This window comes from Dipteris shenzhenensis, chromosome 33 (genome assembly GCF_047967505.1).
Source record: "Dipteris shenzhenensis isolate YYH24624 ecotype China chromosome 33, Dip_SZ_1.0, whole genome shotgun sequence".
Taxonomy (NCBI): domain Eukaryota; kingdom Viridiplantae; phylum Streptophyta; class Polypodiopsida; order Gleicheniales; family Dipteridaceae; genus Dipteris; species Dipteris shenzhenensis.
Genome location: NC_141628.1, coordinates 26938136 through 26953593, shown reverse-complemented (window position 1 = coordinate 26953593; position 15458 = coordinate 26938136). Strand labels below are relative to the sequence as shown.

Below are 15458 nucleotides of genomic sequence, written 5' to 3'. Positions count from 1 at the left end.
ATGTCTATCTATTGGTTTTTTAGTTCTACAGTGTCGCCAAGTAACGTGAGGTTATCATATCTATAACTAAAACTGGTAATAGTGTAGGCTTCTTCATCTTGATCAATGCATTTCTAACCCACTCCTCTGACCATCTACTGACTTTTCTATATTCTTCCTCTATAATTCTACAAGTAGATACTACAGTATCCCAATTCTCAGACTTCTTACCTTGAGCAAGTGTACTAGAAGAGCGATTTGTCTTTGAATTAAAATTTCAAGACCTCAAACAAATAACAAGAAAGCAGATACTACGTTGTTCTTTCTAGATATAGCTTTTGCTTTATTTTTTGTTAAAAAATCTCATTCGATGATGGGCCCAAAGCAAGAGAAAGGTCAACTACCAAAGGTGAGGAAATATAAAGGAAAGGAAAAGCAATTGCTATAGAAGATGGAATCTATGGATTTGGAGGAACTACATCATGGAAATTATAGAATTCCTTATTCAATATTCTCCAAACTAGAAAAGGAAACTCTCAATCTAGAAACTTAGTGGGATTATGTTAATGATTCTAGCCAATGGGGTCATAGCCTAGTGATTTAGTGTATGTGTGTTTGTGTGTGTGTGTGCACATGTGCACGTGTGTTTGTGTGTGTGTGCATGCATGAGCTCAACCCCCAATGAGGCCCTACTGTCACTAAAAAAAGTAATAGATTCGTTAAAAACCTCTAATGAATTGATTTCCAAGTTATCAAATTCTTAATCTATAACTCAGTTGAAATATTGCCAACTCCTCCGTGTCAAATTGAAGCATCTTCCTCAAATATATTGAAACACCTAAAGCCACTAATTTATGATGGAGATGGGAAATAGAAAAATAAGGATGCTATAAATTTACAAAAGTGGTAAGATTTCCATAGATTTAGGAATACACCTCTTGAAAATCCATTGGTGGAGGTAGTCTTTCCCTAGGCAAGAAAGCATATAAATGGTGGTTGAGCCTTAAAGAGACTAACAAGATCCCAAAGTATCACTCTAAGTTTGAACAAGTATTCCTAACCAAATTCTTACCTAAATATGCATATATGAATCTTGAAAGGGCACGAGAAGCTTGGGATTGTTGTACTATAGGTAAAAACTCTCTAATGCAATACATAGTTAATTATAAAAATCAGTCCTCAAGTTAAAAGGCATTGATATGTTTCAAAACAAAAGATGTTTTTTGAGGTGTCTAGAAGACAATTACAAGATATAAGTGAGAAGGAATTCTCTCCCAAATCCTTTGAAAAAGATATCAAGTATTTATGATGATATGATAAGGAGATCTAAGGGCGAAACTATCCGAATAAACTATTGTTCTCAAATTCAAAAAAAATCACAATTCTAAAAGAAAAGGGCAATTCAAAAATGAGTTTTTCAAACATATTCCAAGAAACTCTAAACTCAAAGGTATTTACTTTTGAAGAAAGAGGAATATGAAAATCTAAGCAATAAAATATTTGCTTTAAATGTCTAGGCAAAGATCATTCTACTTAGAACTACCCAAAGATTTAAAAGATGGGAGTTAAAGGCCTAATATATCTCAACAGAAACAACACATGTAGTATAGGTTCCATTGAAGCAAAGGTACTGAAAGTAGAGGTTTATCATGAGGATAGCACCCCCATATGTTGCTTATCATCAACAATGTGACAATCCACTTTTAATCCTCATGATCATATGAGGATGCATGGAAATATTATGGGGGGAAAAGCAATAATAATGGTCGGTGATTGTTGAGAGTGATAATGCTAAAATATAGCGACGTATAGTTGAGTTAGATGGGAAAATCATGATCATCCATAACATGCACTATAGTATCCCAAGCAGAATATTTGGAAAGCACCGCTCCATCAATCCCATGATCAAACGACCATCTCACAAACAGATTCTACCTTTGCTTTTCTTGCTTTTCTCTACAAGGCAACATGTAGTTGCCACCACTTTTGAAAACAAATAGTACATGCTTACTTCTCCCTTCAAATTAGTCAATAACCTTATGCCTGTGTTCATTGTATTCTGTTATCAAATAAAGATTCCTTGGAGGTGGCAGTCATTGAAAAAGGTAGCATGTACTAGGAAGGAGCAACAACAATTGGGTTATCAAATAAGAGATGCTATACTATGCATAGCTCCATGGTTGTGATTTCAAAAGAGGCCAAAATTTTGATCCCTATTGTTGAATTCTTAGAGCAAAGTGTTTTCTCCATTTTGGCAGTGCAGGAGGCCTTACGTAAGCTTAAGATCATTTTTTTAGAGATACTGAGAGGGTATTTCATTGCATTACCACTCCAACCTTGGGTCCTAGTGCTCTTTTTCTTGTCTTTTCACATACCTATAGGGCTTTTCATCGCGTTATCGTCCAACCTCGACTCCTACTACTCCATCATAATGTTTTGGTCTCTCTTTCCCTCAAAACCTATTAAGATGTGGAGCTCTCTCTAGACCCCACGCCTAAGCCAAGTGATTGCCACTTAGGACCCTTATGGGTGCCATGTCTCCAATAATGGACTTTCATTACTTTATACCTCCTTTGGACCTTACCAATGCACACTTTAAATTATCGCCTAGGCCTAGGTCTAACCATAGGCCATAACTCTACTAAATGTGACTCCCTTTGTTAATGTCCATCCCTTATAACTCCTCATGGTGTCCTACCTTTCCATAACCAAGGCATAGGCTTCCACAGTTAGGGCTAACATAATGGTCTAGCCTCCTTAGTAACCGCCGCTCTAAGAGTGAAGATATGATTGAGTGTGGAGTTGTCCCATTTGAATCCTACTTGGCTTGTTGCATGCAGGCCTACCCACTTAACCTAGGTATCTCACAGATGCCTACTCACTCGACCTACTCATTCATATGTATCTCAAGTGTTCATCCATTCACCTTGGCCATCGGGTGGCCTACCATGATGCTCTCATAGTTATTATTGCCCCTAGGATCTCCTGCTTTGTGGATTGGGACCATGATATTCACAATCCAAGAAGGCGGCATATAAAACCACACAACCTTACATAACAAACACACCCTTTTCGACAATTATTATTATTAGCACTGGCTCTCCTAGAGATGGTGCTTAAGGATTGAGTTGAGACAAAGTTTTGTGATTATTCAATTTGTTGGGGGAATTTTGGATGGGTGAATTCTTTTTTTGGAACTTGATGCATGGCTTTTTGTTGCACCCTCCACTTCTTCTTCTTCTTATCATCTTGGCTCTGGGGCGCCTCCCCTCACCATCCCCATCCCATCCCTTCCATCCCAAGAACATCCAACCTCGCTTTGCAACCATGCCACTCTTCGATCTCACCATCCTTGTAGGCAAGAATAGGACTCCTTACATGCTCAACATCGACACCTTGCGCAGTTCTTCTTACTTTGTCATTGATTACAAAGAATCGGCATTCCAAACATGATGACCATTCTTCGCTATGGAAGCTTTGTAGGAGTTCCTAAAATGTCCGGATCAGAGATGTTCAAGCTCAGGAGGGAGCTTGAACTCTATGGAATTGAGGTCATGGATTCCCCTAGCAAATCTACATCTAGCAGGACAATTTCTCTCTTACTTCTATGAGCCCCAGAGCACCATATGAAGCAAGCAACTCTCGACATTTCTCCCTCACATATCTGTCGGACTTCCTGGTAGACCTTATGGACCCTTCCAACCTTGTGCTCATGAGTGATGAGATTGGATGACGATGTCTGCCAAAGATGCCCATGTTCCACAAAGGAGACACCGAGTGTATGGGCTCTCAATTTCTACCACATGCATGCCTTTTGCACGACATGTGGGAAATCGCCTTCAAGCATGGCTCCGAAGTTTTTTGCAAAGATGTTTACAGTGGCAACTGCCTACTTTGTGGAAGAAGTGGTATGTGCGATGCAATTCCACTTGCATGCTCAAATTCACATCATCCATTTCATGTTGTTGCTGCTCTTCTTTGAGCAAGTCCTCTGTGTGGGTAGCAAACACCTACTATTCCCATGCTTTCTGCCCTCTATGTGGAAAATGCGTAGAGGGCTGCATATTAGTGTGCCAAGGTGCCAATTAGCAGGGGAGCAACCACTTTGCAGCTAGACCCGTGCTGGCCTCCAACTAGAATGCCAAGCTATGGAAGCCAAGGATCTGGCTGAGGCATGATCTCATGCATTGGAGTGAGGTTGGAATGAGTGAAAGCTCACTCCTTTTTCTGTGCTCCTGTAGTCTCTCAAGAGCCTTCCTTACCACCATATTTTTATGTTGGGTCTCTTACATCTTTGTAGTCTCTCTAAAGCCTTCCTCGCATGTGTATAAAACTTGAGCAATAATATCTGAGATTGCTATGCAAGGATTATCTTGTCAAACCATGCTTTCGCAACAAAATCTCATGATGTGGAGCAGTCATTTTGGAATGTGCACTACAAGCAAATCAATCATTGAGGAGTTTGGATATTGGGTCAGCAATATCAAAAACATTTCTTCAACTGTCGATTCTCAAGTGCTGTCAGGCACATCCAATTCTAGGAGTGGGCAGTTTTTATCATGAGTTGATATCAAAGCTTATAGCCAAGTATGGGCTTTCACTTGATTTAGCTGATGGGATTTCGATTGTAAGCCATGATGAAAGCAGAACTTTAGATTTGAGGAGATGTCATCTATGGTGCCATAAGTGCTTGGTTTCACCTTGGGCATTTTGAAGAGGATTTTGACCACAATGGGAAAATTGAAATGACTGTGAAAGCTGCGAGTGATAGATGCACCCCACTTGATTTACTTGCTAATGGAATGAGGAAAGCTAGTTCTCCTTGAAAGCGATAATAGCCTCAACTGCAACATAAGTTGATTGCTGCATATAGGCCCATCCAATATTACCTTGAAGAACAATGATATGGAGTCGATGGCATCAAAGTGTAGCACACTTGGTTGAATGTTAATTCACCTGTAGTTGGTGAGCACGTTTGTCGTCGTAGTACAGGGCTTGTCAGAATGATCTACGCCCTTTTTTGTTAAGGACCAAGCCATGGGTCCAGGACTTCGAGGGTACTACAATTTATTCCATATATTGCTACGGTTTTCATTAATGAATCAGATTTACATTTTTCAGTGCTTTAGTGTTTGGAAATTCCCATTTAGTGTCATTGAAAGGCTCATTAGATAAACAAAACCAGTGAAAAGAATTCTCATTAGAACCCCAAGGCCTTGAAGTGAATGTTACGAATTGAATTTGTCCTTTGCACTTTGCAAAAACACTTTCTTTTTGGAGCTAGGCATGCTTCTATACATTCGATTTCATCCATGAGAACATTGTGGAGTGTTTTCATTGTACTTTGCTTTTGTGCATCCCACCTGTTCTTTTTCATTAAATGTTTCATTAGTGAGTGTGCGATAGTCGTATCTGCTTTAGGGAATTCCCAGAAGGGTTTTTTCAGATGGCACATGGTATTTGAACATTATTGTATTTGTATGGTCGGTCAATGAATGTGCCCATTCTCTTTCATTAAGTGTTTCATTAGAGAGAGAGTGCTATATGGTTGAGTGCACTTTTAAATATTCCTAAGTGATGATGGTCTTGATTTTCTTTTAATTGATTTTTTAAAAGTACTCCTATGCATAAAAAAGTGTGCACGTTTTCTATCTTCTTTGGAGTATCCATGCAAAGGTTTGCTGGAATAACACATGGAATTCGCAGGCACTGGTCAGTAAATGATAGTTTTTTCTTTTATTAAAAAAAGAGATTTGTGAAATGTTTTTGTTGTAGTCTGCTTTTGTGTGTCCCATCTGCTTTGGGGTATCCATGTAAGGGTTTGCTCAAATGGCACATGGGATTTGCAAAAAGATGATCAATGCATGTGCCCGTTCTCTTTCATTAAATATTTCATTATAGAGAGCGTTTTGGTACCATCTACTTCAATATTATTTTGAAAGGGTTTCCTTAGATAATGCATGGGATTTAATTGTCACTATATATGTATGGTTAAGTGCACTTTTGAATACTCCTAAGTGATGATTATTTTGGAATGTACTAGTTTCCTATGTACCAATAACAGATCCTGAAGATGAATGTGCCTTGCAGAATTCAAAAACTGAGGACAAGTATGCTACTGAAGCCGCTGCCTTAAAAAAGAAAAAAATTGCAAACCAAAAAGCCGTTTGTCGAAAAGGCCAGTTTGCCTGAAAAGAAAAGCCAGTGTGCTTGAAAATGATGTTTGCTTGTTGAAGGGGTTTAATGCCAGCCAAATGGGCTTTATGCTTGCCGGTGAAAAGATTGTTGTTTACTAAAACTGTAAAAGAAAAACTAGGGTGTGGTAGGCCGCCTAAGGGGAATGAATGAAGAGAGTAGTCTACAATATGTTGATTATAAATTAATGATGAAGAAAGGATGACAGGCTGATAATTAAAAATACCCGACCATAAACTAAGTTGACAATAGCAGGCTCGACCAAATGGCGTATGTGTTTAAGCGTTCCCTTCTTGCGAACACCTCAGCACACAAATAGAAAAAGAAGAATTTAGAATACGCAAAAGCAAAAGAAAACACATAACTTGAAATGGAAAAGAGATATATATATAGATATGTATATATTTTATATAACACACATAGTGTGGGCGGGGAGGTGGTGCGCTTCCTTCCCCAAATAGTTATAATCTAAGGGAACGGGCCCTTCCCCATGCATTGAGGTTTAATCATCGAGAATATTAGCACCGAGATAAAGTATCGCGAATATGTAAGAGAATGATATATTACCTAAATCTCAATGAGTGTATTTGTATTCCAACTCGAGCATCAATCGAATTCTTATAATGATTTCTTCCACCATTTGCCATGGAAATCCTGTCTCCACCTCCGAATTGGTTTTTTGATGTGAGCGATGGTGGAGAGAGAGGGCGGCAAAGCCAACATCAGCTAGACAATCCAAAGAGTTGAAGTTTATAAGATATATAGATTTAGAGACCTTCAAAAGTGCTCATGCCTTTTCATCCAAAAGCATGCTTTTCATCAAGTGTTGTAGGCCTTCAGATCAAAATTAAATCCAAGGCTTATATTAGGACACGTGGCTCAAAGAGAGTCCAAAAAGGATGCTTTTCATCGAGTGTTGTAGGCCTTTAGATCAAAATTAAATCCAAGGCTTATATTAGGACACGTGGCTCAAGGAGAGGTAAAAGCATGCTTTTGATCAAGTGTTGTAGGCCTTCAGATCAAAATTAAATCCAAGGCTTATATTAGGACACGTGGCTCAAGAAGAGGCCAAAAAGCATGCTTTTCATCAAGTGTTGTTGTAGGCCTTATATTAAAATTAAATCCAAGGCTTATATTAGGACACATGGCTCAAGGAGAGGCCAAGAAACCCAAAATTCCCCACAGGCTACCTATCGTAAAAAAGGAAAAAAAAAGGAAAGTTGCCATCAACACTTTGCATGTAAGTACTGGTCCAGGAGATATCATTTATAAAGCCTTCATTGTTTTAGTTATTTTCTATTCTCTTTACTAACCTATGCATGGCTTCTAGAAGGATATCAAAGTGATTCATTTAAAATTGTAAAGGTAGCCCTGTTGACATATTTTTTCTCTTTGGAGAAAAAAAAGGCGAGCCTGGCATTCAAAACAACAACAATGGACCCAAACAAATCAATTGATAGCATCTTGCAGAAACATAACTTAAGCCGTGTCATGCATTTTGGTTACACACTAAGCGATTGTTTATTTGACGCAATTGCATACCTATTGAAAAACAAGATGACCTCTGAACAACTATAAACTATAACAATCCAAAATTTTGTTTCGAACTTGCACAACAATGACCAACACGCAATAAACTGTTTCAACACATATTTGGATTTGAGATTCATATGTGAACAACATGGAGTTAAAATGCACGACGAATACCTTACACGAATGAGTGTTTCAATATCATGAGGTGGTCTTTGGGGAGATAGATTTGTCATTGCATGGCTTTTAAAGTTCCTTCAAAGGCTAATTCAAGTGTGGTCATCTGCAACAACCAGAAACACATGTATGTAGTGTAGCAATGAAAACGCATCGACCCCATTATGGATCTTGTATGGTGACAACTCTATACACCCTTATCGCTTTGGGTCAAATGTTGAAATGGAAACTCAATTTGATGAAGAGGTTGTAATTCTTGCAGCAACTACAAACCTAGATCTCGCACCTAGTATTAAAAACCAGCACTCAATTGATGCTGTCCTACGTTATCCACACAACCCTGTTGAATGTTTATTTGATATAATAAAGTTACTTCGTCGATCCTATTGGACTCTAATATTATCGATGTTGCTTCAACCTATTATTTAGGTTGCAACCAAGGATGAGTTATGAGCTCTTGTGAGCATAGTCTTATTCATATATTTGCTAGCCAAATCTTTGCACATCACTAAGGCAATAATAAAACACTACCCCTGACATTTGCAGGGAGGATCGGGTCTTGATGGACCCTGTGTCATTGTCTCATGTTTACATTTTTATTTGTTCTTTTTTTTTCTCTTTATGATATTTTCATTAAACGGTAGGATCCAATTGTAGTTATGTGCTCCATGATAAAAAAAGGAACTGCGTAATATAGAGCTATCAATGACAATAAGCGAGTCTCTCAAGGTTAAGTAGAGGCAAATCGCCTTGAAGTAACGTTGCATTTTTCAACTACAGCGACGCAGAAATTGTGCTTAAATTTCTTTGCGATAGAGCCTCATAAGCAGAAGCGAGTGCTTTTGCGCATACATGCACTCTTGTTATTATTATTCAAAGTACCAAAGCACCCACACGGTTTAAGCGCTTGCTGGCATTTCTGGAATTAAAACGAATAATTATACTCATTCAAAAATCAGAAGCCGCATTTACAGATTTGGCCTATCGTGAAGACATGGCGGGCATTCCTGCAGCTGCCATCCGTCAACCTCATCAAATCACCCAACCATTTCTAATTTCCTGCCGTAAACCTGCGGAGCTCCGGTTCAGGTTCCAGCGATGGTCTTCTCCGTCACTTGTCTGTCGTAGTGCCTCGTATGGCCTGATCGGAACTTCAAGGAACAATGTGCGGGTAGTTCTGCGAGCTGCACTAGACGATTCCCCATCTCGGAAAAGAGAGGTTTTCCAAGGCACATACGGGCCGTGGTCCGTCGATTCCAGTGACGTGCGCGAGGTCTCGTAATCTTTCAGCTCTTTTCGCAACTGGACGTAAAAAGCAAATCAAGTTTTCACGCAAAATATACTCACAAGCTGTGTCGCACACAATCAGGCTCCATAAGACCCCACACAATCAGGCTCTCTACCAAAGTACTAGTTGAAGTTTATTCGTTCCTGTTGTGATCTCCGTCCTTCAAATTTGCTATCCATTTGAGTCGAACAGTCATCTCAACACCAACCTTCACCACATGCAGAAGGCACTCACACACATTATAGTAACCATCCATAGAAATGCCATGTCCATGTACATATAAGCACAAATAGTTTGTGAACAATCAATACTTTTATTAAAGCTGAATTGTGAAATAGAACGTTGATATGCCATATCGAGTTGGCTGCTGCCATCTAAGAGGATGGTATCTCCTAATTTGGTTGTTTTAATATTACAATCCTGGTAAGATTCGCTCCTTCCTCTTACAGAAAATGGAGAGCGAATTTTGTGCCTTGGAGTAGAGAAAGCAGCAGTGCCTTCTGAACTAGGTAGTACAAATGATGTGTGAAATGAAAATGGATTTTGAAGTGCTTATAAAAGATTCCCAATGTGATAGAGCTCTCGAGGGATGTTAGAATATTTTATGGGGTTCAGAGCTTTGCATGTGATAGATACGACTCATGTGGTGACATTGCCCTTTTGAGGTTGTTTACATTGCTTTCTGTGAGGAAGGCCATAACAGGCCTGGTGTTGAGGCTATACTCCAATGCATATTGAGACGTTAAGGAGCTGAGAAATAAACGTGTTGTAATGTCAATATGGATTAAAGAGGACAGAGCTAGCCATGCATGTGTGACACTGGGACATGAAATGAATCAAGGTCGTCATAGAACATTGCCCTTCTATGTAGCGGAAGAGGGAGATTTTATTTTGTTTACATTGCTTTCTGTGATGAAGGCCATACCAGGCCTGGTGTTGAGGCTATACTCGAATGCATATACTGAGACGTTAAGGAGCTGACAAAGAAACGTGGTGTATTAAAGAGGACAGAGTTAGGCATGGGATCATGTGACACTGGGACATGAACTGAATCAAGCTTGGTCGGAGTCATTGTCCAATTTTTTAGGGGGGGTATTTCTTGCGCTTTTTTTTTCAGGTGGGACTATTGCCACTTTCCTGAGCGTGATGTGGTGTGGCTCGGAAGACTTCCCTTCAGTATGTCTACAAGACATGAGACTGTAGCCTCTCAAAAGGGACCATTTGTTATCATTAGATTTGAGGCCCAAAAATACAGCACTATGTACATGCTTTAAAAGCGTTTCAAATAAGAGGGGTTCGTCTCAGCACGTTGCAAATGAATACACAAAAGTTCAGGCTAAGTATGCGAACACGTTGGATGATGCAATAGCCATAGCCTTGAACTATGAAGATGCCAAGGGCAGCAGGCCAAGTGGGTTTGCACAGGTTGGAACCCAGTATGGGTACCAAAAGAAATATGGATTTAAGAAGAAGTGGATTAGTAAAGGGAGTAGGGTTCTCAGCCGAGTGGTCAAGCCAAGTAGGTGAAACCAGCTGAAACTCCTAAATCAAGTACCACTATTGGAGTGAAGAGGAAAGTAACACCAATGGCAGCCCGGGCTTGGTCAAAGTCTCCCTTAAACCCATAGCAAAGAGAAAAAGCGAGGAGAGAAGGCTTGTGTTTTGGTTGCCTTCAGCCTCATCAGTGGAAGGATTGTCCACGAAATAAGGATCGTCGGATGGCTGAGATGGTAGTCTCAGAATGCGACGTGGAAATGGAGGGAAGTCCTAGAGCGGAACAGATGTAGATTCAGCTAGCGGGATCTTCTTAGAGGTCAGTACCTTGTTTGTTATGTGTGTCTGTTGCTAAGCTAGTAACGAGTGCACCTGATAACATCCTATCTAAGCCCGCAGCAACAGGGTATACAGTCTTTAATGATACGGAGTTAATTAAGATGAAAGGGCAAGTGGCCAATCATGATGTCGTTGTGTTGTTTGACTCGGCGTCAACGCACAATGTGATTAACTCCAAGCTCGTGAAGAGGTTGAAGTTAAAGACTAGCCCATCTGACTATGCATATACAGTCAGGATGATAGATGGAAGTTCAATTAAAGTATGGGACGAAAGGGTTATCCAGTTGGAGCTTCGTATTCAGGACTATGCTGAGAAGCTTGATTTTGAAATGACTAAGCTTGCTCATGCAGATATAGCCCTGGGTATGGCATGGCATTCCAGGAAGAATCCAGCCATTGATGGGAAAAAGCACGTATATCAATTCAAGATGAATGATGTGCTTTATGTCTTGCGAGGTGAAAAAGATGTACCTCAAGGACCGTTGGTTTCCGTGATGGAAATCCGAAAAGCTCAAGAAGAGTTTTTATTCCTTTGTACGGCATCGGTAGAGCCGGTTGATGATTCTTCGGCTAGCACTGATGTTGCGCAAAGTGGTGAGATGGCCAAGCTGGCTAATCTTATAGTAGAGGAGTTCTCTGACTGTTTTAGGGATGAACTACCTTATGGGTTACCTCCAGAGCGGAATGTTCAGCATAAGATTGAACTGATCCCGGGGGCAGAACCTGTAAATAGACCTCCCTATAGAATGAGTTTTACTGAAGAAGCGGAGGTGGGTAGACAATTGGAAGAATACCTCAAGTTGGGGCAGATTGAACCAAGTTTCTCACCTTTTGCTTCGCCGGTGATATTAAAGAACAAAAAGGATGATACGTTTCGCCTTTGTATAGATTACAGAGCATTGAATAATATCACTGCTAAGCACAGGTATCCGATGGCTCGGATTGATGATTTGCTAGATGCATTACATGGAGCCGTGATTTTCAGCAAGATAGATCTTAAGTGTGGCTACCATCAGATCCGGATTAGAGCCGAGGATGTGCATAAAACCGCTTTCAGAAGCAGGTTTGGTCATTATGAGTTTTTGGTAATGCCCTTCGGACTTACCCATGCTCCAACTACATTCGTCATGCTTATGAACGATTTACTACGTTTATATATTGGAAAGTTTGTAGTACATTTTATTGACGATATTTTGGTATTCAATAAAAGTATTACTGAGCATCGTGAACACTTAAGAATAGTGTTCAGTACTTTGAGGAAAGCCAGTCTTTATGTAAATAAAAAGAAAACTATACTGTGTATGGTTAGGCTTGAATATTTAGGACTCATAATTACTCCAGAGGGGGTAGAAATGGATCCAAAGAAAGTGGCTGCGATACTGACTTGGCCGATCCCTCATTGTCTGACCGCTTTGCGATCATTCTTGGGATTTGTCCAATTTTATCGAAGGCATATCAAAGGATATTCCGAAATAGTATCGCCATTGACTGATCTGACCTCAGATAAAGTACCTTTTATATGGGGACAGAATCAACAAGAAAGTTTTAACACCATAAAACAAGCTGTGGTCACAGGACCGGTGTTAAAAATAGTTGATGCCCAGAAACCGTTGTTCCTGGAAACCGATGCAAGTGGCATTGCGGTAGGAGCAGTTCTCCTTCAAGAGGGAAGGCCAATAGCCTTTGAAAGCAAGAAGCTTTCTCCCTCTCAAAGGAATTGGCCAACTCATGAATTAGAGTTGTATGATGTTATCCATGCTTTGAAAACATGGAGGCATTATTTGTACGGTTCAGAGTTTTATGTGGATGTGGATCATGATACTCTGAAATATTTTTATAAACAGCCTGACTTGAGGGGCCGCCAAGCTAGGTGGACAGAGCTCATGCAGGAGTTTAATTTGACAATTCGGTACCGAAGAGGGAAGGATAATAAGGTTGCTGATGCGTTGTCTCGCATTATGCACAATATGAGTTTTACGGTATTAGAGAGTGCTCTAATGATCGAGATTAGAGAAACTCAAAAGGTGGACGAGTTTGTCCAGAGCTTATGGCCTAAAGCTCATGTGTGTGGACCCGGGGAAGAAAAGGATGACCTGGCATCCAGAAAAGGCCAAACATATGCAAGATATACCATAAGGGATGGTATGCTGAAAAGAAATGGGAAGGCTGTAGTACCTTGTCAGAATGATCTCAGGCAGAGAGTCATTCGATAGTGCCATGATAGCCCATGTGCGGGACATCCAGGAGTCAAGAAGACATATGATCTCGTGAAGCAAGATTTCTTTTGGCCGAAGATGAGAAAGCATATTCATGAATATGTGACACGGTGTTTTTCGTGTCAGGTAAGCAAGGCCGAGCGGGTGAAGCCACCCGGACTTTTACAGCCCTTGGAGATACCACTAAGTAAGTGGGACAGCATTCCCATGGACTTTATTGTGGGGCTGCCTACGACACAAGGAGGGTATGATTCTATCCTTGTGGTGGTTGATCGTCTAACCAAGATGGCTCACTTCATTCTGACTAGAGAGTCTGTTAGTGCCCCGCAAGTGGCGGATTTGTTTATTAGACATATATTTCGTCTGCATGGATTGCCTATATCCATAGTGTCAGACAGAGATGTCAGGTTTACCGGTCATTTTTGGACGGCGGTATTTGAGACACTAAGGACTGAGTTGGGAATGAGACGGAGACAGTCAGCCAGACTTTAGAGGATATGCTGAGGGCATATGTGTCATTGAGGCAACATACATGGGACAAGTGGTTGCCATTGTTGGAGTTTGCCTACAATGATAGAAAACATTTCTCTACAGGGTTCAGTCCGTTTGAGCTGAACTATGGTTATAGACCAGTGAATCCAACTATAGTTGGAGTACCTCAGAAAGTGCCTAGTGCCGCGAACTTTGTGGTTCAGATGCGGGAAATGCTAGCACTTGCGAGAGCTAATATCCGCCAGGATATGGATAGAGCCAAGGCGTATGCGGATGAAAACCGGTCTATAAGAGTATTTAAGGAAGGAGAAAAAGTTTTTCTTAGAGTTCCTTCGCACTCGAAGTCGTTAACTTCAGGAGAGTGTGCTAAGTTATCACCTCGATACTGTGGGCTGTGGTTAATTCTAAAGAGAATAGGTAAGGTAGCCTATAAATTAGAATTACCACAGGGGTGTAAGGTGCACCCAGTGTTTCATGTTTCTCGTTTAAAGAAATTTTGCATACTGGTGACTCAATCGAAGGTATGGTTTTGTTTTAGGAGATAGAGGATAATGCAAAGCGCAAACCAACAAGAATCCTGGACCGAGGAACAATGCAAGTGTGAAATCGGAAGATACCCACGGTGTTGGTTGCATGGCATGGTCAGCCTCTATCAGAAGCTACCTGGGAATCCGTATACCAGTTGCGGAGAGTATTCCTAGACTTTATCATCGAGGACGCTGATGTCTGAAGAGGGAAGGAATGTTATGCTCTAGCCGAGGTAGCATGACCTTGGAAGAATCAGTCGACATTTCCCTTAAAGGATCTCTGTTTGTAATATATCTGTTTGCGCTTCATGTAAATGATCGGGAGGGAATTAATGTCAAGGTCCTAGGTGAGGGCTGATAGCACCAGACTAGGTGGATCTAAGGGTAAGGGCCTAATGCAAGAAATGTGCCTAGGGGCAAAGGACATTAAAGTATCCCAAGAGAGGGGTGAAAAGATGCATTAGGAAGGCCCTATGATGATGACATGTGGCATCTAGATCCATCTAGGGAGATGGGGCTTGTTGGAGTTAGTGAGAGAAGGAGAATGTACTTTCACGTGTGATTTTTTTTGGATTTCAACTCTCTGAGAGCTCTCACGCTCGAACAGGAATTGGCAGGGAGGATACTCGTGGTGCTGCTTCCGTGATATGCACTAGTAAATAGAGAAAGTCTGTAATACAAGATCTCTCCAACTCTCACACACTCAACTCAGATAGATGATCACAGATGCAACAAACACACACTCAGAAATAAATATAGACGGAGAGAGAGAGTATATTCATCCACCGGATGGTGGGCAGAAAATGGCTCCAAGGGAGCAATAAAAAACAGCAGAGTGCTGGAGAAAACTGATGGACTTTCTCTCACAAACTGCACCAGATGTGAGTGCTAAACACAGCCTTGGAGAAGGGCTTTCAGTATCGCACTGGATGCTGGGCTGAATGGAGAAGTGGGCCTTTTATAGGCACTGCCCAGGCCCCTTGAGATGACCGACCAACAGGGTCGGTACCCTGTCTGGTGGCCGACCATATGGGCCCCATTAAATTGACCAAGGTTGGCCCTGGTCGGTGGTCCTAGTTGGGCCGACTTGGCCTGCCACAGGCCCCTATATAAGGGTGCCCTAGGCAGCCAGTCTGCGCTGCTGCAGGAGCCTCCATGTGAGGCCTAAAGCCCCCTTATACTTGCTGTTGCAGGCTGCGTCCAGCCCGTGTGCTGGTCGCC

At 41.0% G+C, this 15458-nt stretch overlaps 1 protein-coding gene and 1 pseudogene across 1 annotated transcript in view; both read left to right on the top strand.

Annotated features, from left to right (window-relative positions):
- The first annotated feature begins 3306 nt into the window (after positions 1–3306).
- Positions 3307–6171, top strand: LOC147879901 (uncharacterized; annotated as a pseudogene).
- Positions 6172–8749: 2578 nt separating this feature from the next.
- The window catches only part of LOC147879900 (integral membrane family protein), a 106944-nt gene continuing 100235 nt past the window's right edge, over positions 8750–15458 (top strand). The window contains exon 1 of the mRNA XM_087371786.1: positions 8750–9154. Coding sequence (XP_087227912.1) covers positions 8876–9154 — 279 coding nt within the window. The 5' untranslated portion in view covers positions 8750–8875. The remainder of the gene's footprint in view (positions 9155–15458) is intronic.